The following is a 26963-nucleotide window of genomic DNA, read 5'->3' as shown; positions in this document are numbered from 1 at the left end:
GGCATGCTGACAGCAGGAATGTCAACCAGAGCTGTTGCTCGTGTATTGAATGTTCATTTCTCTACCATAAGCCGTCTCCAAAGGCGTTTCAGAGAATTTGGCAGTACATCCAACCAGCCTCACAACCGCAGAACACGTGTAACCACAACAGCCCAGGACCTCCACATCCAGCATGTTCACCTCCAAGATCGTCTGAGACCAGCCACTTGGACAGCTGCTGAAACAATGGGTTTGCATAACCAAAGAATTTCTGCACAAACTGTCAGAAACCGTCTCAGGGAAGCTCATCTGCATGCTCGTCATCCCCATTGGGGTCTCCTCCTGACTCCAGTTCGTCGTCGTAACCGACTTGAGTGTGCACATGCTCACATTCGATGGCGTCTGGCACGTTGGAGAGGTGTTCTCTTCACAGATGAATCCCGGTTTACACTGTTCAGGGCAGATGGCAGACAGCATGTGTGGCGTCATGTGGGTGAGCGGTTTTCTGATGTCAATGTTGTGGATGGAGTGGCCCATGGTGGCGGTGGGGTTATGGTTTGGGCAGGTGTCTGTTATTGACGAAGAACACAGGTGCATTTTATTGATGGCATTTTGAATGCACAGAGATACCGTTACGAGATCCTGAGGCCCGTTGTTGTGCCATACATCCAAGAACATCACCTCATGTTGCAGCAGGATAATGCACGGCTCCATGTTGCAAGGATCTGTACACAATTCTTGGAAGCTGAAAACGTCCCAGTTCTTGCATGTCCAGCATACTCACCGGACATGTCACCCATTGAGCATGTTTGGGATGCTCTGGATCGGCGTATACGACAGCGTGTACCAGTTCACGCCAATATCCAGCAACTTCGCACAGCCATTGAAGAGGAGTGGACCCCCCCCCCCCCCCACACACACACACACACACACACACACACACACACACACACACCCCACATAATAAAACAAAACTGCACCTTTAAGAGTGTCCTTTTATTATTTATTATTTTATTTTGGGTCTAAGGCACACCTGTGCACTAATCATGGTGTCTAATCAGCATCTTGATATGGCACACCTGTGAGGTGGGATGGATTATCTCAGCAAAGGAGAAGTGCTCACTATCACAGATTTAGACAGATTTGTGAACAATATTTGAGAGAAATGCTGATATTATGTATGTGGAAAAAGTTTTAGATCTTTGAGTTCATCTCATAAAAATGGGAGCAAAAACAAAAGTGTTGCATTTATAGTTTTGTTGAGTGTATTTAAGGTATTAAATCATGACTTAATTTATTTTTGTAATGTCAATATACTGTTCATAATGAAAACTGTTGGCAGGCTGAGCTATGGAATAAACTATATCAAATTTATATAACATTTATTCTCTTTGAGTAATTCAAATGGACACAAAAGGTGAAAAAAACGTAATTAATTAAACGTAATGTTATTGAAACTGTGTTTTTAGCGTGCTGCACAGGTTTATTCATCCAGATTTTTTCATTGCTGCTTTCTGCCTTGCAAGGAAAAATTCGATTTTAAAATGTTGTTTCTGTCTTTGTTTGCAGCGTATCAAGTCAGACCATGTATCTGCATATGACCTGCGTCAAGGCCAGAGCGATGCGGCTGCCACTACTACTGATGAGTCAACAGTTCACCTTGCCCCGGGTCACGGTCTTCTAACTTCTCGGTGATCTCACACCTCCCTCCCACTCCTTCCTTATTAATTTCCTTTTCTGTGGCCCATCTCCCTTTGATCCTTTATTCTGTCTCCTCTGCCCTTGCCAAAGCAAACCCTGCACTTTTCTCCCTTTTTGGTCTCTTTCTCAGCCTGACTTTGTCTTTTGTCTCTCTTTACTTGGTGTTAAATGCTTTAAAGGAGTTTAGGCGTAGCCCTCTCCATGGTAACACTGTCTGCTATTCTTACTCACATTCTCTCCCTGTCTCTCATCTCATAATTCTGCCCTACCCTGCGCTTTATCGCTGTACCCTCCCCCCTATATACACTCACTCTCCCCTTACCCTCTCTCTATCTCTCTCCCTCCTTGCCTCTCTTTCTCTCACACATACACTCACCCTCTCCTGCTCTGGCAGCTGGTCTACTGCTAATGCAACACCCTCCACTGACTGCGAGATGTTCACCCCAGCTTGTAAAGGATCTGCAGGGGAGCCGAGGTAAGGCTTTCACGTTCTCTGGAGCACAAACATAGCAGAGATGTTAGTGCTGCTGTTGCTGGCTGCTGGCAACAGCTAACTGGAATCTAAATGACTGATGGGAAGAGTGTGTGTGTGTGTGTGTGTGAGTGAGTGTGTGCGTGTGAGTGTGCTGATTTGGGTGAGAACTCTCCAGCTGGAGTAGAGGGGCTTGTGTTAGCTGTAGGTTTGATCTGACACTTGTGATCTCCACACTCCAGTGAAGTCAAAATCTATTTATAGGGTTTGTTTTCTGTCTTCTCTGCATTTTTTTTTCAACTTGAGTGAAATATATCTTTTTGTGTATTTGTATTTATTTACGTTGTGTGTATATGCATGCTGAAAGAGAGCCATTGGAAGCCTTGACAGCATGTAAATTGTCTTCTCCGTACTGCTGCAACAGTGCTGTCTTATTATGGTGCTACATTCCCTGATGGTTTATGACACTACGTTGTGTTTATGTGTGCATGTGTGTGTGTTTAGGGAGGATGGTGAGTAGGGGTATGAAGTTAGGTTCCTGCATGTGTGAGTGGGTGGATAAGAAGAGCGTTTCTTAATATTTTCATAAATTCATGTCACAAGACTGTGTTCATGCCACAGGAGGAAATTCCAGGCAAGCAAAAGACACAGTGCAGCTCATGCAACTGAAAGCCAGAAGGTTTTTTGTGTTAGTACTACGAGAAGAAGAAGAAGAAGAGTATTTGCATTTGACTAACATGGGAGATGTTAGTGGTGACACTGTGTATGTTTGTGCCCATGGGTGAATGTATTCATGCACGCATGTATTTTCCTGCCGTGTGTCACTGAGGACTCATTCATGTTCATGTGCATATATAGTACATCGTGTGTGTGTGTAATATGTTTAAGCAAAAGTCCGCCTACGGAGACATGGTCTCTATTGTATGCAGCGCCAATAGAGATACGCAGAGGGAGGTTACTTGAATCACGAGTCTCTTTTATCCTGGCGAAGCACTGCATGTGTGATAATGTCAGACATGAAGCAGCTTTCAGAGATGTGTGGTGAGAGCTGGTGGTTTTTATTAAAGGCATTAGAGGAGATTTAATTTCCTATGACTTTGAACGTAGCATGCGCATGCGCACATACAACCTCTCCCTCACCCCCCTCTAACCTCCCCCCTCTTAACATTTACGAAGAAACGCCCCCCTCCAGAAACTTGCGTAGGACTCGTGAAGTTGCCTACAGCCGCAGTATAATACATTAATACATTTTACCTGTCCAGAAGGAATTTAGCAACCAAGGCATCTGTATTTAGGTCCATTTGTTGCTTGAGCTGGCGCCATCGCCCAAATGACTCGCCAATAATCACTTTTGTTTTTGCATTCTCGTGATCCAGTTGTCTTTTATTTTCTCTGACCTCAAAAAATGACTTTCTTTTACGGCTGGGTCCCCTTGGATCTTTATCTGCCATTATGTCAAAAAAGATGAGCAAAACAAGTCGCCAGCTAACTACGAAGCTATACCAAAGCAACACATACAGAAAACACGTAAGTCCAAGGCGTACGTAATCTACGTAACTAGGCCTGAGCCGGAAGATTTTTGATTGACAGGAAAGGGAGCAAAGCAAACGCTTTGGTCCAAACGCGTTGATTGGCTGATGTTTTTCAGGTCCTGCCATGTCCACAGTTATTTATTTTTTATTTTTTATTTTTTTTTAGAAACCATACATACAAGTCCACTAAAGGTCAGTATATCCATTTTATGTGAATCAGACAAATTAAACAAACAAAAAAAACATCCTCCATAATGCCTTTAAGTCCTTTATAGTTACAGGAAGGTAAAGATTGACTAGCATCATCTGACAAAATGTGATGCACTTCAATTACTCCTGCACAGGAGGCTTTCTAAAGTGCAAGACATTGAATGCCGCTCCATTGTCTTCTGTTCTGAGCAGACTTTTTCTTCAGTTCTTCTGTGCACATTTTCAATTTGCATTAAATCCTGCATGAGAATACTGGAAATTGTAAATGAAATATAGCAAAAAACCTGAGGAAAGTCTTCAAAACATGACAAATGTAAGGAACTTGTGATTTGCATGAAGACAGAAAAATATATTAGCAGTCAAGCAGTGTAGTGACTGTAATGAGACTCAGATTAATAAGCCTATTTCCTTTATTTGAGATCTGACTGCTGCCTTTTTAATCATCCTGCTGCTCCTTCTTCCTCTTTAGCAGTGATTTATTGGCACCTGGGTAACAAAGTAGCGCCGCAAGCATTTTATCTCGACAAACCAACTCCTAATATTCATATTTTTTATATTCTTGAGAGAATTTATCAGCATGCAATTAAAATTTGCTTAACATTTTGATGGCAACCCCGCTTATTTAATATTAAAGGTAATATACACTACCAAATGTTTGGGGTCACTCAGACAATTTCATGTTTTCCATGAAAACTCAGACTTTCATTCGTGTGTTAACATAATTGCTCAAGGGTTTTGTAATCATCAATGAGCCTTTCAACACCATTAGCTAACACCATGTAGCATTAGAACACAGAAGTGATGGTTGCTGGAAATGTTCCTCTGTACCCCTATGGAGATATTCCATTAAAAATCATCTGTTTCCAGCTAGAATAGTCATTTACCACATTAACAATGTCTAGACAGTATTTCTGATTTAATTAGTGCTATCTTCACTGAAAAAAACTGCTTTTCTTTCAAAAATAAGGACATTTCTAAGTGACCTCAAACTTTTGAACGGTAGTCTAAATTTCTACCTCTGCCTTTGGTTCAGAACTGTCTTACAGCAAAAAGTTCTGTTTTTGTTGTGTAGTTGTACTACATTTTAATGTTTATGCTGTAATTGTCACTCGTGGCCATGTAGCCAGGCTCAGCAAAATCTATAGTAGCTCATTTTAAGTAAAACTACTCTCTGAAACAAATATGTACACTGCACTGCCATGTGCATCAAACATGATGCACTTTGAGAGAGAATTTTCTGCCTTAAGTATCCCATCATAAGTTGTAACTAAATGATTTTGCTTCATGTTTTTGCCCGTTAGCTGCTTGTTTCCTCAGTGCCCAATGAGTAACGCTGCCTCCTCCTGTAGAAACACATTTCTGTCCCGCTAAATGGCTTTTACAATTACACTGAAGTGCAACACATTCATTGGCAACAAATGCAATGTTTCCCAATTCACTTTGAATGTTTTCTGTGCTGTGGGCTCTTAAATAGAATAATTAAAAGTTTATTAATATTCAGTCTCTGCAAGTGGATATTGTGCTGTAATGTTGGATATTTTGGCAAAAAAAAAGTGGTTTGTGTGCATAGCATAGCTGCAAATGGCCTCAAATAGCGAGTCTCTGGTTCAATTCCCGGCCAGCACTAACATTCACTGCATTTCGTTTCCCTCTCTCCACTGAAATCATTCTGTAAATGATTTAAAATAATCTAAAATGCATCTATGCTTTGCCAAATATGTTAATAGAAAAGTTGTAGCTACATTTCCTTCAAAACACATTAGCTGTTTGCTGTTCGGTTTTGCAGAAATGTAATTTCCTGGAAACAGAGTTGCATTGAGCAGCGCACAGTGTTTTTCCTCACCACAAAGACAGTTTGTCAATATATTTGTGTCATTTTTTTTCAATGATGTCATGAGCTCTGCCCTCAGCATCGCCCCTCTGAGCTCGAATGGCCTGTGATTGCTGACTTTGGAGTATTAATTTAGTCTTTTGAGCTTCTAAATTGTCACATCAACTAAACAGGCAAAAAGAGACTCTTGACACGGCAGTCCCAGACTAAAAGGCTTGACAAATCGCAGCTCTGCAGCGTCGAGTGGATGGCCGGTCCTGTCGGCAGCCCTGTGTACTATCTGCTGCTGATTCCAGCTCAAAATAGAAGGTGGCTAATCTGCACCTCTCAGGTGGAGAGAATTCAGGATTTGTCCCAGTTACTTCAGACACTTAAATATGGATGAGTATGCACATAGTGTCTTTGCATGCATTCTTATGATGATTTATGCCATCAGTGGAAAATAGACCTCGGCAGACAGGAATGTGGGATGTTTTTCTTTATTATCACTTTTTAAAACGAATTATTGCTTCATTCTTTTTTCTCCTCTGGACAGATTTTTTCATTGAGCCCGTGCTCTCTGTCTCGTCTCTTTTGCTCCCATTGTTCCTTGAGTAGTCCACTTGAGAGCTGATAGAAGTCGAATAGCACTCGATGACTAACCACAGCATCTTATCTTGTGCCCTCACAGAACTTGTCTCTCTCTCTACTCCGTCGTCTCTTCGTCATTATCCACCTTTCATTGATTCATCTATCTGTCAACACCTCTCTCTTTCCTTCTCTCACCTTCTCTCCCTCCTCCTTTCCCACTTACACTTCCACGCCTTCCTCTATGTTCCTCTGGTTATTAGGTCTCATTCCTCTGATTGTACCTCATCACATCACTGCACACACTTTTTTTTAAAACCTCTCTTTCTCCTCATTTGACTCAGTTCCTCCAACTCTTTCACTTACTGCGGTGTTGAAATCAATGCAAACTTTGATACAGTAACCTGCGTGTCAAGCTGCAGAGGGGATTTGCTTTAAACTTCTGCAGCCTGTGTTTGTATTTGTGTGTTGCCATTAAGCGGGAAATGAAACGCTGTGCGGAAATTGCAATGTTCTCCGAGTGCACCTGATTAAATAGTTTTTGTGTGGGCTGAGCGTTGGCATTGCCCCTGTGGGTGTGCCTCGTTGTCTTTACGGGATCCTGTGCCTGTGTGTTGTTCTTCACAGAGCTGCAAGCGAGCGCGTGAATTAAATGGACGTGTTTCTCAGATCAAAGTCTTCTGGAAGAGTGAACAATGGACGTGTATGTGTGCGCATGTGACAGCTTGTTAGCTTGAGTGCATGAATGTGCACACATGTGAGGGCATGTCTGTGATTGTGTACTCTCATTTCCATGTGTGTGTGTGTGTGTGTGTGTGTGTGTGTGGGTATGATCTGGTAGATTGGTTGTAGGGGTGGGTCCGCTGTCATTTTCACTACAATGCACCAACAGAGAGCAGAACTATAGGGGAAAAAGCAAGAAAATAAAAATAGAATGAAAACAAGAGGAAAGTTTAATGAACAGTGATAGATTGAGGGCTCTGAAAGAAGAGAAAGGGGGAAGATATAAGGAGGGCAGAAGGAAATTAAACCTCTAAACAAGCCAAATGAATGTGGAAAGAAAATCTATACAGGAAACAATTGTATTGACGTATTGTTGTACACTTTTTTTTACCCTATGAAGATTAACAGCTTCCATTATCACAGCTGAGGGGATTCATTTAAAAGAAGTAAATGCGTCAGCTTATTAGATGATGATTGCTTTATCATCTATTGAATAAAGTAATTTATCTGTCCTTTACATCTCTGTTAGTCAGTGTAGTACAGACCTCCACAGATGTACCATTATGGAAAAACACTCAAACCTTTCCTTTAATAATTTTCAACACCCACAAAAGTCCCATAATTTTGAGGTACTAGTGCATCAATTAAAAAAAAAATCCCCTTTAAAATTTGTTCTCCTCTACATGTATTGCACTTTTTAAACAGCTAAATTTATTTCATAGTTGTTGCTATGCAGACTAGGATTTTATATGCAAAATATATGATCCTCTTGTGTGTGTTTTTAAGCGGCCCTACAGATCAAACGGCCCAAAAATCTAATTAAACTGAGCTCCACTGTAATCTTAATTTTTATACTTTGAGGTGCATTTTCTGCATCATACTGACCTTCTACTCAAAGGTCTCCTGTGTAGTTTTCATATCATCCCATCCCATTTTTTTTTAGCTATGCCAAATAATTTCAGAGCAATTTTTGTAAAAGGATTGTATAACTTGTATTGCTAACATCCATGCTGGCATGATGGCTGTTTTCTTCTTTTGCATCCATTTGTAGATGGCAAAAATGGACGAACAGACTGAGTTTTGAGTAATAAGAGCTTAATATAGCCGTAAAAAAGTCGCAGCGCATACAGACAGCATGAGCACATCAAATGTGTCTCTATACAGTATGTGCTTTTATGTTTTTCTGTGCACTTTCATTTCCATTTCTCTATCAAATGAATATATTTTTGCATTCAGAGCAGCAGATGGGTGATAATTCCCCTATTAGTCCATGTTGTGTTCTCAGTTAAATAAACAGAAGTCTTGTCATGAATGTTTAATCACTTTTATCAATCTAATATCACAACTTTATTATATGACCTCGATGCATGGAAAGTACTTTGAAAAGAATAAAATGGCCAAGCATCTGCCGAACATATAGCATGTTTTTAAGTCAGCAGTCTGCAGGTAAAACAACAGTTGTATGCAGGTAATATTAAAAGAAATGGACAGATGCATTTGATAATAATGTCTATTAGTCAGGTTTGCTCCCCCTGAGCTCTTTGTATATGTGTATCCATGCATGTGCTATAAAAGCTGGTGATGGATGTGGATGAGACAAAAGCCATTAAAGCAGAGCATCAGCTCCGTCTCTAAATCAGCAACCCGCCTGGAAAACCTCATATGGCTAAGTAACCTATTAGAGACACAGAAGGGAAGGATGGATGGAGGTTGGGCGAGATAAATGAAGGAAAAGAGTGAGGTTTCTCACGTCTGTCTGGGTGTAGATCCCCCCCTGGGAATCCATCTAATGACTAAATACCTTATTACACGGTGGTGAGAGAGATGGAGGAGGGAGAGGCGGCGAGGAAGGAACAAAAGTAATAAAGATGGAAACGTTACGTCTCTCGTGGAGTCTCGCTGCTACTGGTTGACAGAGAAAATTATGGAGGAAGATGTGAGGGACCGAAAGGATGGAAACAAAACTAGATTGATGGGAAAAGAGAGAAAAAGTTGAGGTAGAAGAAAAGAAAGTTAACTAATGCTTTTAGAGTGGAGAAGTTTCCGAGACAGATGAGACGACGGTGCATTCACTTCACACAGAGAGCACCATTAAGCATCATACTCGTTGTACACTGTGTGCTTTTTGCATAAAACATGAAAGAACTACGAAACACTGAAGCATAACCTTTGTTTTCCAAAGACCCCTATATTTTCTGCCTTAAATGGCCATGCAAATAATTTTCGTTTTATGTGCTAAGATTTTGATACATGAAAATCATAAACTTGCAAATTTTTTGGACTCTAAGCACTGAAAATGTACATTTAAACATCAGTATGTCTTCACAGAGGTAATGCACAAAGACAGCAGCGACATTAAAGCCACCTGCCTGATATTGTGTAGTGACCCTCTGAGCCACCAAAACAGCTCTGACCTGTCGAGGCCTGGACTCCACAGGGTCTTTGAAGGTGTCTTGTAGTATCAGGCACCAAAATGTTGGCAGCAGATCTATTAAGACCTCTAAGCTGTGAGGTGAAGCCCCACAGATCAGACTTGTTATTCCTGAACATCCCGGAAATGCTCAATTAAATAGAGATTGTGGGAATGTGGAGGTCAGTTGTTGCAGTGTCATCATGCAATCGGTGCATGTCTTTGCGCTGAAGGGGTGTACATACTATGGTCTGCAACGATGTTTTGGGACGGTGCCACATGTCACGTAACATTCACATGAAAGCCAGGACTCAGTGTTTCAACATTTCCAAGAGCATCACACTGCCTCCGCTGGTCTGCCTTCGTCCCACAGTGCATCCTGCTGCCATCTCTTCCTCATTCAATTGACGCACCACCGCCCAGCTGTCCGCAAAGAAAACATGATTCATCAGACCAGGCCACCTTCTTAAATTGCTCCATGGTTCAGTTTTGTCACTCACATGCTCAACATGGTCACTCTGACTAGCCTCCGGCCATGCAGCCCAAAATGCAGCAACACTTTTCTCTCACAGCCAGGCGTGAACTAACCGTGACGTCACCCGTTGGTTTCAACGCCGAGAAAATGAAGCCCGGATTTTGCTACTTCCTGGTCGCCATTTTGGATTTTTTGGAGCCAGTGACGTAAAAAGCGTCATCAAACAGGCTGGACCCGAGAGCAACTAGGGACAGGACCAGTCTGTAGGTGGGCCAGACCGAGAGCTGAAGACTCTCTTATCCGGCCCACATTTTACCACAGAGGCTTCTGCCTCGCCCTAAAGGATCTGTCAATCATTCCAGACAAGACTGTCTATCAAGTATAGCCACGCCCCCTGGCTCCGCCAACTTTAACGATTTATTTAAAATTCAGTATTGATTTATTTTAAGATCGGCCACCTGATCTCTCATTTAGACCATGAAAACTAACGGGAAAAATATCCTGAGCTGTAGAAAATCAGTCTATCAAATTTTATTTTTTCTGGTGATGAATTGGGGTCTATGGAGCAAAAGCTTTTTGGAGCCTAGCAGACGGTGTGATATTGCAAGTTTTTGACACTTCCGGGTGGGCTTCATTTTTGGAGCCAGATGCTATGTCCATCTTTATATACAGTCTATGGTCACAGTCAACATTTAGTTTTCAGCAACTTGTGCCCCAGTGGCTCTTCTGTTGGTTTAGACCTCAAAAGCCATCATTTGTTCCTCATCAGTGAGCCTTGAGCACTCACTAGTTTATTGATTGTCCTCCACCTTTGCTAGGTAAAACCCCCGCATACCTGAAACACCCCACAAGACCTGCTATTGTGGAGATTCTATAACCCAGTCATCGAGCTGTCACAATTTCACCCTTCTGAAAGTTGCTAAAACTTTTATGCTTCATTACTTTTCCTGCTTCCCTCACATCAACTTCAAACACTGACTCTCACTGCCTGAGATACACCACTACTTGATAGGTGCCATTTTAACTGAATGATTGAATGACCAGATAGTGCTTTAATGTTGCAGCTGACCAGATTATGTGCGTTATGGTGAGCTTTCTGAATGTTTTTTGTTTTATTTTATGATGATACAGGGAATGTGAAGTATGGCGTTTTTTTTTTTTATGATTTAAGTAAGCCTAGCCTTATGCTTAACAGGATGAATGTAGAATTTTAAATCTTTAAATGAACTCTTCAGGGTTAATATGGTTAATCTTAAGTGGTAAATTCAATAACAGAATTAAGTAAGGTATAGTGCAATTTGGCCTTTCAAACTCCTACTGTATTTTTTACCTTTGTGAAGCTGAACGTGATATTTGTTAAATTAGTTTTACACACACACAATGCAGCATCTGACAGATTCAGGAAACAAGTATCAGGCCAATATATATTTTTAAAATTATGTTTAGTCATTGTTTCATTTTGCTTTGGGACAGTTTTTATTTCTGTTTCTCAACTCTCTTTCTAGCCTAAACACACAGCTGCGTAAGCACATCCCTCTTTGCATCTTGTCCCTAAAGCTTTATAGCTGCTTGTAGTTAAAGTTGTTTCATCAGCAACATGCCAACAGAAGAGCTTCAGGAAGAAAAGCATTTACTTGTGCTGACATATCATTGTGACATCTGACACTGACCAAGATGATATCTGAAATTACACTAGTACATTATTACAACCTGGTCCAGCTACGCAGTAACAACAGGCTCTAATTACATGCTAAACTGGAAACACAATGCAGCGTGCAGGCAGCATGAAAATCTGCTAGTATGTTTTGGTATCAGAGTGCATCAGCTCAGAACACTGAAAATCAAAACTTGATTTGGCTCTTGCAGTACCCAGATGTCACGAAGTTGGGAGATTAAAATGATTTCTTGTCAAATTCTGCCTCATAAAGCAGCTCTGGTATCAAATGTTACAGCTCGAAGCCACTTTATAATGCAGCCATCCAAACAAATTGACGCTGCTTCAGAGTGAAAATGCTTTTGATGGAGCGAACACTGTGGTGACCCGCTGACATCAGCCAACTGCTTGCTGTTGGGTGATGTCACCCAGCCCACTTACCAACATCTGCGCTACCAGAAAATGCGGTGGTGGCGGTGTGAAAGCAAGTTTCACATTGCAGAACAAAGTCGATGTTCTGCGCTGGAAACACCGAGGAGACGTGAGGAGAAGAGAGTGACAAATGTTCACATTTCACAGTGTTATTAAAAACTGAGTGAAAAAAAACACAACCTGCTGCAGTATTATTGCACGGAAGAGCAGAAAAGTAGCTACGGAACAATATGCATGGTATAAATGTGCGCATTAAAGTTAAATAAATGAATGCATCATGAAGTCGTATACACTAAGCAAGGAGAACATGAGTCTTTGAGGGCAAATTATCCAAGCAACTGCAAAAGAACTGCTGTATAGCTCACTGTAGACGTATACCAAGTACTTACTTTATCTCTATAGCAACACAATGCTATATTTAAAACTATATTTATACTAAGGGAAACGTGGAGTCTGCAATTCTTTGTACAGCAAGTGAGTTTGACATGCAACTAAATTGTCACCATGGTCTTTTAGGATCATGGCTGATCTTTTAGACCAAGTCCAGGGAGAAAAAAGATTTTAAGCAACATTACATTCGTAATCAATGATCAATGCGGTCAATAAATATTACTTTCTGATCCTGGGCAGCCCCAGGGTTTACTGTTGATTGATACAGACACTGTGTGAGCTGTGGAATGAGCAACAAGGATTGACAAAATAATGAAAATGGGAGAGTGAAAAGATGCTATATATTTTTTCAATTGTTTAAATATTTTTTCTCTTCCTTTCCACATAGTGAAAGTACATGTTGTTCAGAAAAAGTGCATCATGCCAGATAATTGCAGTTGTTGTCTATTTTCCCCCTAACATGATAAACTGAAGCAACCTGAGAGCCTCTAGCACTTTAGCCCTTAATATTGTGTTTACCAAAACTGTTGGAATTAGAGCTATTACAACGTCAGATTTCATTACACATTTGTTGTTGCCAAAAGAATTCACAATAACATTGTTTTTATATCTATAGACAATAAGAAAAAAGTGCTTACATCTTGAAGATTAATATAGTCTCAAGGTCTGAAAAGTAAAGCAAAGGCAGAAGTGCCTTAAACCTGCATTCTGTCTCACAACCAGCAAATGGCGACTCATCTGGTTGTAAATAGAAGTTTGTAAACATCTTCCTAATGAGTTAATGGTCTGAGATGCTAGTTGCGAGACTTTTGGAATACAACATGATGTTCATTTTGCAAATTAAGGTCCCTTTTAGAGAAAAATAAACCATAAAACAGGGTACACTTCAAGGCAGAGCTATGTTCGTTTAACATTATAATCCAACACATTATCTAATATCCATAATGGTGGATGATCTACGTTAAGAAAATGCCGTGCTATTCTATGTCAGTGCATGCAAGGCTCTTTCTCTGAAGCAAAACAAAAACCAAAAAGACTTTGAAAACACTTAACATGGAAGATGCTGCACACACTGTTTGAGGTCTGCTGCCCTCTGAAGCTTCTCACTTTCATGTGTCCTTTATCAGTCTGACTTTCATCAGTTTTCATGAATATAGAGCACTAATTTTCACACCACACTTCTAAACCACTAGAGCGACAAAGAAGGCCACACTCAGATGCTATTATCAACGTCAGGAATGTACTCTTAGATAAGACTTCCATTGTTGCTTTTTATTGAAGTGCAGTAAACACTCTATTCTGCTCTGTCATTGTCACTGTCACCTTCCATTCTTTTTCATCACTATGATACTAATTACTAAATCCTAATCAGACTGACTCTTCTGCTTGTACGTCTGTGCACAGAAAAAGAAGGCTTTTAAAATCGGATCATGCTGGTGGAGCGTTTTTTTTTTTTTTTTACTTCTAATCGGTGCAGTCTCACCGTAATGGAGATATGGACAGCAACATATCCCATCATCCACTCATATCCTCACCAACCACAAAGAAAGAGAGAGAGAAAGACTGAAAGCACATTGATAATTGAGAATTTCATTGTGAAACCATTTGACCATAATCATATTCAACAGGCATCAGAAGTGCTCGTTTAGGTTCTTGTCTAAGTACTTCTTGAAGTGATTGTCAATAAAATCAAGGCTCAATTCAAAGACAAAAGGCCACAAGAGGTCTGGTTTGTTATAAAATGAAATCTAGAACCTTAAAAGCAAGAATGCAAGTGGCTATCCACTGCCTTTGTCGAAGAGGTGTTTCAGATCATGCATGAACTACCAGCGATGCAAAGTGGGCAACTGTCACAATAGTTAATTTAGTTTACTGCAAATTCAAACCAGAATCTGTGTGATCAGGACAATGTGTCAAAACTAGAAAAATGAAAAACGAGTAGAAGAAGTGTTTGTTTTATCTAGTTTTCTGCTGGGACTGTGCTCCCTACGTCAGTACTCTCTAGGTGGTGCCATATCTGTGTAGGCGGGCAACAAAAATAGCTCGTAATGTCACTTCAGTTGAAACAGTCACAGATGAAGCAGCTTGGGGAGTGACTTCTAACTGTTGCTTAGCCCCATCTGTGGTTTAGGTTTGCTATAAGAATCTTTGCCAAGGCTGAGTTTATACTGCTATCTGTTGCTATAACTTTTGATCACAGTAATTGGGCCTATAAAGTAAACCAAGTTATTCAGAGGTCCGTCTTTCTATTCAGAGGTCTGTGAACATCACTAGCAGCCATCAGTTCATCAGTATTCCTGACTTATTTAAAACCCTTCAAAGTGACGTGTGATTTTTCCCTCTACTGAGCTGCTCATTATTTTTGCTCAGCAGCTCCCTCTTCATGAGTAGAATACAAACTTACCAGTTTGATGATCCCTCATGAATGTTGCACAAGGTTAGACAGCTCATTGAAAAAAAACAAGCTAACATTTGAAGGCTACATGACTGTGATATGCTCTAGTTCACCACCACCATAAGAAACGTTCACACAGAGGTCTGAGAAGCTCAGACACTGATTCCTTCAACCCTCTGAACCCGAAAACACGCCAGCAGCTTCGAAAGGCATTTCATCTTTTTTAAAAATCCCACATTACATCATTTATCAGAGCCAAAAACTGCAAACAGAAAGAAAAAGAAAGAGACAATATAGTCAGCCTTTTTAATTTCATCTGTAATGTTGTAGGGAAAAGTTTTCAATGGGATTTTCACTAAACATGTTCTGCAAAAACCAAGAAATTCTTATCTCCTTGGTGCAAATGTGAAGCCAATCGAGACTCAGATCACGAAACAACAATTCAGGTGCTATTCAGTTGAGCTGGGTTGAACTGCAGGCTGTGTTTACACAGAGCAAAATTGAAATAAACATGGAAGTAAATCTAAATAGAAAAATATCTATAGTATTTAAGATTTTCCCAGTATTGGTAATACATGTATGGGAACTTGGGAAAATGGAAAATGTTGTAATGTAGATTCCAGTTTTTTTTTTTTTTTTTGCACTTTTGTCAGACAAGTGAAGCAGTTCAGCTTTTGTGTTTTCCCTTTTTTTTTTTTTTTTTTTAGGATTTATGGCACTATAACTTTGTTATATTGCAAAGAGGTCATGTTTGAGTTTTCTCTATATCTACCCATAGTTGTGTTGCTACCATAGACTTGCAGAAGAAGAAGAAGGGTTAATATGATAACAAAAACAAACAAACCAAAATCATCTGTTGTAAACTATGTCGAACAATTTAGATGTTAGGTGCAGTCCTCACATTAGAGTGAAATTAATTTTATTTATTCAGGAGGTGTCACTGAGATCAAAATCTCATTCTCAAGTGCAGAAAAACATATAGTAGACATTAACAGTAACACAGTTTGTCGACTCTAGACAACACATCACACATGCACACACACAGACAGCATCACTATCCATTCTCACTAGGGTTACAGGGGGCTGAAACCTATTCCAGCTGACTTAGGGTGAAGGCAGGGGACACCCTGGACAGGTCGCCAGTCTATCACAGGGCTACAGACAAACAATCACACTTACATTCACACCTACGGACGATTTAGAATCACTAATTAACCTCAGCATGTTTTTGGACTGTGGGAGAAAGCTGGAGTACCTGGAGAAAATCCACATAGGAGGAGGGAGAACATGCAAACTCCATTCAGAGAGATCCTAGTTTATGTTCCAGGATGCGAAACGTGGATCTTCTAGCTGCAAGGCAACAGTGCTAACTGACGAGCAGCCTAACAGCATCACTATTTAAATGGAAAATAATTCATTTTCTGTACTTTTTTCATTATAAACAACAGTCGTGGCATCATGTAAACAAACTGCCATTTCAAGGGTTAAAATCCTGAACATGACTGAATATTTGGTAGTCATGATCAGAACTGATGGCGGTTAAAATAAAGTAGTCATGTAAAGTGAAAAACAATATTATTATATAACATTTTGAAGGACAATTTTGTCCTTAAGGTCCTGAGTCTAACATTCTTCTTGTTCCACTGCATAAAAAACGTTAATGTATCAGAATCAGTGCTGGTGCTAATCACTGATGCATGCCAGACTGTAATAGTCAGAAAAATAATTTCCACTTTGCCTTTATTAAATGGAAAATAAACTATTTTTTACAATTTGTTTATTTCATAGGAAAAAAACAACAATGCCATCATGTAAAACTTGAATTTAAAGGGTTAAAATTGTGAAAATGAATATATATTTGAAAATTATGATCAGGACTGATGCAGATCAAAAGAGATAAGTCACTGACAGGGAAACATCATATTGATATACAGTACAATGTTTTTTGACATTCTTTTTGATGTGCACATTTTTGTCCTCAAGGACCTCAGTATAACGTGTGTTTTTTTTAAAAATTGATGTTCCAGAGCAGAAGCCAGTGGAGCCTTAAAGTCTTTTAGTTGAATGAGTGTCTCTAACTTCAGTGTTGCATTTCATGAGGTGCATAGTGATAGAAACCAGTCAACAAGTCCACAAGCCAATTTCTCCAGTCATCTAGTTTTATTATGAAGAGTTCTAAACTCAACTGAAGACATTTGACTAATATTCTGTTTATCTTGGCAGTTTCGACAGCAGGCCCTTATAGATAAGGAGATACATGTCTGCTGATGCCTTATAGTTGCCAGAGGTGTCCAGCCAGCCTTTGCGTAGAACTCCCAGTGCTGACTGTAAGCAGTAATGAATCACAGAGTGCTGCGGTAGATGGTATCCAGCGGTTTCAGGGAGGTGGCAGCAGCATGAGCACGCAGGATATCTCTCTAATCCAATATTTGCTTCCACCAAAAAACAGCATTAAAATTTCAGTTCACCTTATTGAATTTGTGTAATTGAATTTCCAGAAAACTGCCACCCGGGAGTTTTGTCCTCACAGAATTACCTGTATATAGTGTTTTTTTGATATTGGGACCTTGCACAATAGTAAACAAAAGTTGGCATTTTATCATTTTATTGTTCCGGTGTTGGCATAAAGCAAATCTTCTTGGTACTAGTTGTTCTCTGGGTATGTGATGAAACTGCAGTGTGTAGGTCTGCTGTTTGCACTGGACTTGACGGGTGCTGGAGGTGGCAGGATGCACACACAATGTGCAGAGGGTCATAAATGGATGGTACATGGATTCAACAGCTGTTTTCCCCTCAATAGCATAATGCAGCACTCACTGAATAACTTACATGTTACAGATATTAATAGAGCAAAGTCACAAATGGGAACTTTTTTAAGCACAATAGATCCCACGAGGTTTCTTGAAACAAAGCTTTCTTCAAACAAAGTTCTTCCAATTTAAAAAAAAACTGTGTGACCATTAATTCTGAAAGTGAGACCTGTCAACTGTGGAGTAAAAAGGAAGGGTGTCAGGAAGGACACTCCCTTTGGTCACAACATGGTAGGTTTCTATGTATATGCTGCAGTGTGACTGCACTGCTGTTCACCTTCTACGTTTCCTTTTTTACACAGTATAATAACAACATTAATCCAGCATGGCTCCTCTGTTGAGCCACCGGCATAGTTTCCATTCAACCCAGACTCCTGTAATACACCTTTAGTAGATTACAAATAGAAGTGTTGCGAAATGGTGCCACGACTTTAACCTAAAGTTATGCAATCTGGATCAAAAATGCAAGACAGGCTGCAATACAGGAAGAATAGCTGGTGTCACTGTTACTCTTTCAAGCTATTTTTTATTTATTTGTGGGTGAAAATCAACACCAGGGGACGGAAAGTGCAGGCAGTGACCACATTTCCTGCATGTGGGCAGACTGCATGTGTTTGGTTGTGATGATTTTAAAAGTATCTGTAGCTCTTTTGTGTGTGTGTGTGTGTGTGTGTGTGTGCAGAGGGGGTAAATCAGATGTGAGGCTGAGGCCCCTCCTCACTTTACTCCTCCCCCTGGTGAAATGTGTATACCTGTATGTATCACTGTGTCAGATCATGTGTGTGTTTAACAGTCTGTGGAAGCCAAAGAGCGAGCAGGAAAGAAGTGGAGTGGCCAAAGTGGAGAACGCCGGCTTTGCAGAGGCAGGTGGGAAAGAAGAAGAAGAAGAGAGAAAACAAAGAAGACAAATAGAGTTGTGAGAGGGAGGGAGGTGGGGGAGACTGGGTCAAATAGAGGCAGACAAAGTGCAAGTATACAGAGCATAGAGACAGAGAGAGGGGCTGACAGCAGAGCATACATTTCCCTAAGGAGAGAGGCTGAGAGCAAGGAAAACTGCTGAGAAGTTCACACTGGCAAAATGCTGAGGAGGAGAAGAAGTGTGTCTTTTGGTGGCTTTGGATGGTATGTTGCCTTTTTTTATTGGATGCTAATGTGTGTTGTCATTATTGTACATGCTCATGATTGTGTAAATAATAGTTGTAGTGAGTTTGAATGGTAAACAGTGTGCTTTATAACCGGCTAAAAATGTGCTCTGGTGATACTGTGTGGGTGTGAGAGCTGCAGATATGTACTTTTTTTTATAAAAAGGAAGGATGGGTGGAGGACTCAGGCTGCTCCTCTGTGTCACACCTCTAACACTTTGTCCTCTGTTTGTCGGCCTCATTTGTGCGCGCGTCTCTCTATGTGTGTGTGTGTGTGTGTGTGTGTGAGAATGTGCAGTTTCACTCTGTGCTGTCGCCGCTCAGGGAGGAATTAGAATCAACAGGCTGCTTTGTCCTCTTCTAGCTGTCTGTTGTTTTTGCTGCTGTCTTGGTAGGGCACTGGAGACACAGCTCTTGCCGGTTGTGTTCTCCCACTCTGTTGGCCCAGAAGACTTCCCATGATGCAGCGCTGAAGAAGCTGCCAGGGTGCCCATTTGACGCTGAATACGCTGACACACTCGGATGGAGTGTTTTTATGCTCCCTTGCTGGTAGTTGCTCTGACACTGAAGCGCTGCTTCAGAGCACTTAACCATCCCAGCTGGGCTGAGGCAGCGTGTTGTTGCAGACGGGCTGAAATCACCTGCAGCAGGCAGCGCTGAAGGCCAGCACGCTACATGTAGTAGGGCGAATTAGCGACTGTTGTGTGTTACAGTGTTAGCACAAAACAACTGGTTCTCAGAGAGCTGGTTAAGGCAGTTCACTGGAAGAAATGCCCCTTTCAAAACAAGAAAAAAAACTTATTTCAAAGAACTTTTACCTTGAAATAAGTGAAAAAAAATCTGCCAATAGAACAAGTGAAAAATGGCTTGGTAAGAATTCTTGAAATAAGATGTGATATTTAGAATACTGAGATCTTAAAATTAGCTGGGGAAAGTTATTTTAAGCTATATTTTACCAGGACTGTCAAGCTTAGGTGTCTTAACCCTCCTGTTGTCGTCATTTACGGGCACCAAAAAATATTGTTTCCTTGTCTGAAAAAAAATCCAAAAATTCAGCAAAAAAATCCCCAAATTTATAAAAATTTGCAGAACCTTCAGGAAGAAAATGTATTTATTATAAAAAAAAATTAATAACAAATAAAAATTTTCAGAAATAATTTTCAAAAAATAAATAAAAATCATCCAAAAAAATCCTAAAAATATCTAAAGTAGCTACATACATATTAGGAAAACTTATATTTTCTTTAAGAACATTCACAAAAAAAATCAATCAAAATCCAGCAAAATTCACTGGATTTTGGTGGATTTTTTTCCTGAATGTCCTTAAAGAAACATTTTTTTAGCATTTCATTTTTTCATCAAGAAATGTTCAAAAATTTTCCCCCCAAAAAATTGAAAATGTGAAAGCTTTCACTGTGAAAATATAAATTTTTTTCTCCACATTTTCAAACTTTAGAACGAGTCAATTTGACCTGCAGGACGACACGAGGGTTAAAACAAGACCATTTCAAGATTGTTTGACTTAACGAGATATTTAGGATGCACTGTCTTAAAACAAGTCCCTCCATCTTGCTGAAATGTCACTTGTTAAGTGAATTTATCTTAAATCAAGTGGGATGAGACATTTTGACTAAAAATAAGACAAACAGACTTGGTAAGATTTTGAGTGTTTTGCAGTGTTCATGACGTTTAACAAATAGTTTGCTTTAGAAATTTGAGGTTGAATTTGGGAGAAATAGAAATTTGGAGGGAATGTGAGAAAAAAGAAAGATGCCACAGAAGAAAGTTGGAATCAAGTGGTGCTTCACATATTAAGGACTAACAGTTAGGAAGTTATGGCCTCTCATCATGAAGCTGCTGCTTCAGTTTTCACAGTTTTTGCTTAAAGCGGCCCTTTGTGAAACCAATGCTAGAATACCCCTTTAACAGATCAGCTCCTGTTTGACAAAAACTACCTAAAACATTCATAAAAAAGCTCAGTGAAAGAAGAATAAACTGATGGTATCTTTTCTCATAGTTTAAGAATGGCTACAGGCAAAAACTGCCCCACTGTGAAGATTGTCTATTAATAATGCATTTATTCTGTTATTATGTTAGAAAATCTTCTCCATGAGAAGAAAAAGATGCCAGAGGGTAAAACTGTTTCCAAAAAATACTTCAGCTCAACTCACAAAATTCTTTAAAAAGGCAAGTTATACTTAATGCATGTGGGATTATCTCCTTGGTGGATGTTTTAATGTTTTCAAAGCAGAATCTGAGATGAAAAGGCGTCTTAAGAGGGATTGTTCTCCTGCTGTATATACAGGATGCTCTGCAGGAAAATCCAATCCACATTTAACTGAAATGGCTTGTAGAGTGGATTGCTCTTTAGAATTCATGGGATTTAACAGATTATGTTTTGTATGATGCCAAAATTAGATGCATCACAGTGTAAAGGGACAATATATGATATCTCTCTTTTTCACTGACGAGCAGCTGGGTTTGATGAGGAATCCTGATGATGGTGTACTCATCCTCTAAACAGGGAAAGGATCTTGTTTTACTGATGAGCCTTCTTCATTTTCAGCATGATGAGTTTTAGTGTAATATGATCCAGATGCAAACTAAAAACATGCAATTTTTGAACAATCTCAAAATGTGAGGTGCACTGAATTTACCTTCAACCGGAGGGTCTTAATCATCGGCCTATCCTGTCTCTAATGTGAACGTGTTTTTGGTTATTGCATGTGCAAAAATAAATGAATGGAGCTCAGCTCAGCTCAGATGGCAAACAGTTTGAACACTGACTAATAGATAGAGTCAAAGTGAAGCCAGTGTAGAGCAGACGAAGTTGAAGATCACACAAACCATCTTTGATCCTCTATGGAACATCTTCATATGTTCCTATGTTCCTAATAGAAAGTCTGCTTATTCAAGGTCAGCCTTTTCTGTTAAAGCTACTAATGAATGGAATAAGCTCCCTGACAATCTAAAGAATAACGATGATTTTGTAAACTTCTCACGTGAGGTCAAAAATTGGCTTTTAGAGCATCAGTTTTGCACTCACTAAAATATGGAGCAGACAGTAGCAGTAAAGCTGTTGCACATTATTATCTTACACTTTGGCTAGTCTGCATTTTCTGTGTATTTTTGTTTTTTTATGAATTTCATGTGTATTTTTTATGAATTTTATGTGTATTTAATGTAATATTTGTATTGTATTTTATATTGTATGCCATCTTTATGACTGCAATATTTTTATCTGTCAGTGTTATGCATTTTTATTGTGCAAAGGAATGCAGATGGAAATTAGCTCTGTGCTAAATCTGGTGCAGGCATCTTTTTAATGTTACTGCACATTGTCCTTTTAAATAAACTAAACTAAACTAAACTAAGTGGCAAAGGAAACTATAGGATGTAATGCTAGTACATCTGTGGTGAACTTGCTGCTAAAATTTAATTTAGAGCTTGACCTATTTGTGGACAAGCTTTCTATTTAATATGTGGTTTACACACACACACACACACACACACACACACACACACACACACACACACACACACACACACACACACACACACACACACACACACACACACACACACACACGCAGTTGTAGTATTTCCTGCATCTCTGAAATGTGATGATTATGTGGGTGGTGAATCTTTTAAACAGCGTAGAGATAAGTTCTGTGAGAGCTTCATTATAATACCAAAGTGGGGAACTAATTTGCCTTGTTGTTTGATCAGATACTATTGTGTCAGTAAAGTGTTGCAACACTGTGTTTTCGAATTATTTTATACTCTTTCTGTTCATTGAGGTGCATTTTAGAAATACATTGAAGTGCATCATGCCAAATCTTTCAATAAATACAGTCACAGATGTTGCTGCACTAGTTATGTCTTTAGCAATAGTTAACTGTAAACTTATTTTCCTGACATTTGACTACCTGTTGTGTAACATGGTGTTTAACGTCACAGAACCTCACTTATCTCTGCTCAGCATTTGCCTCTGTCCTGTAGTGCTGCACTGTTGTTTATATCTTTCAAAAACCCTGGAAAGCATTCAAATTATATTCAAAATATCCAGGTTAGAAGATGGCGCAGTAAAAATAGCGTGTATTGTGTGTCTGTACACTGTGTTACCGCATCATGTTTCCTGGAAATATATTAGACACTGCTTTGCATGGTTCAGTGTCCAAATTAATGGGATTAATGTCAAAATGTCTTCCTCTGAGAGGCATGTGAGAACTTCATTAAACAAGCGCTGAACATCCTTACACACGCGCGAATGAGGTAAAAATAACACATTTGCCTCATATGACAGATCTTCTACCAGAAAACAGCGACTGAAATGAAATGCTGTGAATATGACATATTCCCATTTTCCATGTTTATAGTGTGAACAGTATGTAGTGAAGCATGAATAAAGCCCTTATAAACACTGAGACCTCTCATAACCGGTCTGGGCAGCTTGCGGAGAAGAAACCCTGTTAAATGAAGTTACACATGTTCTGCTCTCTGATTGAAGCCGACACTGATCTGACCTGTAGCTGTGCTTCAGGCTGAAATGCACCTTTGGAAATTACTACATTTATCATTTATGCTTGTTTGTTGTTGACCCAGTTAGCTTGGTTGTAAGTGATGCAAGTTTGTATAGATACACTACCATTCAAAAGTTTGCGGCCATCAAGGCGATTTCATGTTTTCCATCAAAACTCACACTTTTATTCATGTGCTAATTTAACTGCACAATGGTTTTCTAATCATCAATGCCTTTCAACACCATTAGCTAACACAATGTAGCAACACAGGAGTAATGGTTGCTGGAAAATGTTCCTCTGTACCCCTATGGAGATATTCCATTAAAAATCATCTGTTTCCCGCTAGAATAGTCATTTAGCACATTAACAGTGTCTAGACTGCAACTCTGATTCATTAAATATCATCTTCATTGAAAAAAAAACTGCTTTTCTTTCAAAATAAGGACATTTCTGAGTGCCCCAAACTTTTGAACTATAGTGTATATAACTGTGTGTTTAATTGTTTAGTTTGCATAGTCAATGTGATCCACATCAGTTAAGACAAGATCTGATCTGAAGCAATCACATCTTTTAAAATTCAACAGCACCCTGGGGACAATGTGGAGATTAATTTATAATCTCACTCCTCACTCGTTATCCACACGTCTTCTCATGTTTATGTCCTCGTTACTGTAAAATCCGCAAAGAATTTAATTGCTGCTGTGAGTAATTAGTGTCAGAGACATGATCAATAATATTTTTCTGTCTGCCTCTTCCCTCTGCTTCTTCTCCAGGATTGACAAGTCCACTTTGTCTGCACTGAAAGCCCGGTAAGTTGATCTTCAGATTCGGCTTTTTTTAAAATTGTAAAATGATCAGATTATCTCAAAATTAACTTGATATTCTAATCTTAGTTAAGCAGAAGTGCTTAGTGTGTGTAAACGTGCTTGTGAAAAAGAAACGAATGTGTAGGCGCTCACAAACAAATGCTTCAATTTTTTTTTTTGGCATCGTCATGTTGCCATGACTTTCACCCTGCTGGACTCTTTTTCCACTTATTTTGCAACACGCTGATTGACTCAGACTGAAGCCTCAACAATCGATTCGCTGTAGAGCTGTGGATATTTTACTTGAGCAGCACACATCTAGAAATCGATGCACACCTCCTACTCACATTGCACTCAAAGCAAGTCTGCTCCGACTCCTGGCCCTTGTGAAAGAAAACCTGAATTAATTCCATTCTTCTGCAGTTTTGATGCTATCTTGACGACTGCTTCATTACATCCCCAACTTGTACCTGCTGACAGGTGCAGAATTAACAAGAAGGAAAGTGATAAAAAATCATTTTCTATCAAGTACAGTTAAGTGAGCCTTTTCCTGTCAGTTGTAGGAAAAGACTGCAGTGGCACGGTGAGAGGTGTGAATGTTGTTTCTAAATATGAAGCAGCAACGACCACACAACTCCCTCATTTCTCATAGACCAGTTTGCTGGCTTGTGCTTGTGGCAACATGATTGTTAAGGAGTAGATGGCTGTTGAACTTCAAGCTTAATTCTTATGGTTATTGGTGAAGCTTATCGGGGTTGAGAGGAATGTTGAGGAATTTTTAGGAGGTAAATTTAATTTATTGTGTCCAATGATAAGCTGTTAAAACAGATACCTTGATTTTTTTTAAGTTCCAATGACTAGAATTTATATTTTTAAAGAAATTCAGTGCACATTCTATTTACTAATATGCTGATATCTGCTATCTCATTTTGGTCATTCTGGTATGCACATACACACACACAAAAAAAACTGTATGTAGCTGCATATAGTCATGGAAAAATGATTAGACCACCCTTGTTTTCTTCAATTTCTTGTTCATTTTAATGCCTAGTACAATTAAAGGTGTATTTATTTGGACAAATATAATGATAACAGCAAAATCAGCTCATAAGAGTTTAATTTAAGAGCTGATATCTAGATATTTTCCATGGTTTTCTTAATAATAACAAAAATCACGTAAGTTCTTACATCAATATGGATAGCATTGTACTGATAAAAACTGCTTTTAAGCTGTTTTCTTTTCTGTCTGTTTTAGTCCCATGATACACAGGAGTTAGTTGCTTTTGATGACTGCAGCCATGCATCTTGGCATGTTCTCCACCAGCTTCTGACATCGTTCTGCTGCCACAGCACTCCATTCCTGTTGCACAAATTCAAACAAATTTGCTTTGTTTTTGGGCTTGTGGTTCTCCGTTTTGCGTTGAGGATTTTCCACAGGTTTTCAACTGGATTTAGATCTGGTGATTAAGCCGGCCAAGGAATGGTTTGAATGTTCTGGTTCTCCATCCAGAGCATTGTCTTGTTCTAAAATCCAGTCATTGGAGGCAGGAAAGAGTTTTCCAGCTGATGGAAGAAGACTGCTTTCAAGAGTAGCCCTGTACATGACCTGGTTCATTCACCCTTCACACAATTGCATTTGCCCTGATCCACCCATACTGAAACAATCCTCGAACCGTCTTTGCCAAACAGATCACATTTCTCGACAGTGTCCACTCATTTTTAGGGTCCCTGGAGGTCCTGACACAGGAACGGATGAGTGCACGGTCATCTCATGGGATAGAAAGGCGTTTTCCTTCCGTGACTAGCTAGCAGTTTGGTAGTACCATGTTTGACTTGTTTTTCTTGATGTAATGAACGGCTGTCTTGGAGATCTTCAGTTTTTTCACTACTTGGCTCTCACTCCTGACAATTTCCAGCAGTGCCAAGATGGCTGGCCTTGTCACTTCACATAATTCTTTAGTTTTAGGCATTATATGAGAGCTGACAACTTCTGAGTTGTGCTACGGCTTGATTGTCAGCAGGAAATCACTCTAGGCCTTTGCATGTGCAGTGCTGCTGATGACATGAAATGGACTCTTATATACACTGGGAATACAATGAAGCTTAAACATGTCAAATAGTGCATGAAGTATTATGGAATCAGCTGCATTTTTGTTGTGTTCATTGTATTCTTCAGGTAATATACCTTTAGTGGTACCAGGCACTGAAATGAACAAGAAATTGAAGAAAACAAGGGTGGTCTAATGTTTTTTTTCTATGACTGTATAGGCACATAATTTTTCCATCTAACTGCAGAGAACATCAAGTCTCTCCTGTAATGAAATTATTATGCCTACTCTTATTGTGATGGCCCCCCTAGCAGCTGCAGACAGAAAATACAATGATTTTCAAATGTATGCACTCAAAGAGCATATTTATGTAAAGTATGTTCCATATTTATTTTTATGTAACCTGACAGGTGTTACTTGCCTGTCAATGTTGGCAAAGCTAATGTTTCATTTTAAAAGCATTTGTCGGCGGACTGAAATCAACATTATCTAGAATACACCAGTTTTCTTACAATATACAGTGGTAATTTCTAGGTAAATAGAGATTTGTGTAAGTGCGTAACATTCACATAGGTAGCTTTGGTATTCAAGAGGATTCAAAATTGCATTTTGTCTCCAATACTAAAATCTTGCTTTATGCAAAATCATCCCTGGATTTGATTTTCTGAATACTTTTATCGAGCCAACAGCTGCCACCAGATTCATTACAAGAGGGCACGGTGAGTCCGTGCTTGCCAGTATCACTGCATGAAGCCTTTGGTTGGTTCAAATCCCACCAAGGTCAACTGAACATGGTTTCTGTTTGTGTGGTTTTCTCCTAGTTAATCTGGTGTTCTCCCACAGAAATTCTCCATGGGTGTTGT

At 39.5% G+C, this 26963-nt stretch overlaps 1 protein-coding gene across 2 annotated transcripts in view; it reads left to right on the top strand.

Annotated features, from left to right (window-relative positions):
* Positions 1-1961: 1961 nt before the first annotated feature.
* The window catches only part of rap1gap2a (RAP1 GTPase activating protein 2a), a 117524-nt gene continuing 92522 nt past the window's right edge, over positions 1962-26963 (top strand). Inside the window, exons 1-2 of one of the 2 annotated variants that reach the window (XM_022190725.2) lie at positions 1962-2155; positions 24020-24055. In XM_022190725.2, the coding sequence (XP_022046417.2) occupies positions 2115-2155; positions 24020-24055 (77 nt within the window). In that variant the 5' untranslated portion in view covers positions 1962-2114. Of the gene's footprint in view, positions 2156-18429; positions 18704-24019; positions 24056-26963 lie in introns of those variants that run through there. The other variant, XM_022190724.2, reaches the window with a different exon arrangement.

Source organism: Acanthochromis polyacanthus, chromosome 13, assembly GCF_021347895.1.
Source record: "Acanthochromis polyacanthus isolate Apoly-LR-REF ecotype Palm Island chromosome 13, KAUST_Apoly_ChrSc, whole genome shotgun sequence".
NCBI lineage: Eukaryota > Metazoa > Chordata > Actinopteri > Pomacentridae > Acanthochromis > Acanthochromis polyacanthus.
This window is presented reverse-complemented; position numbering and strand designations above follow the sequence as displayed.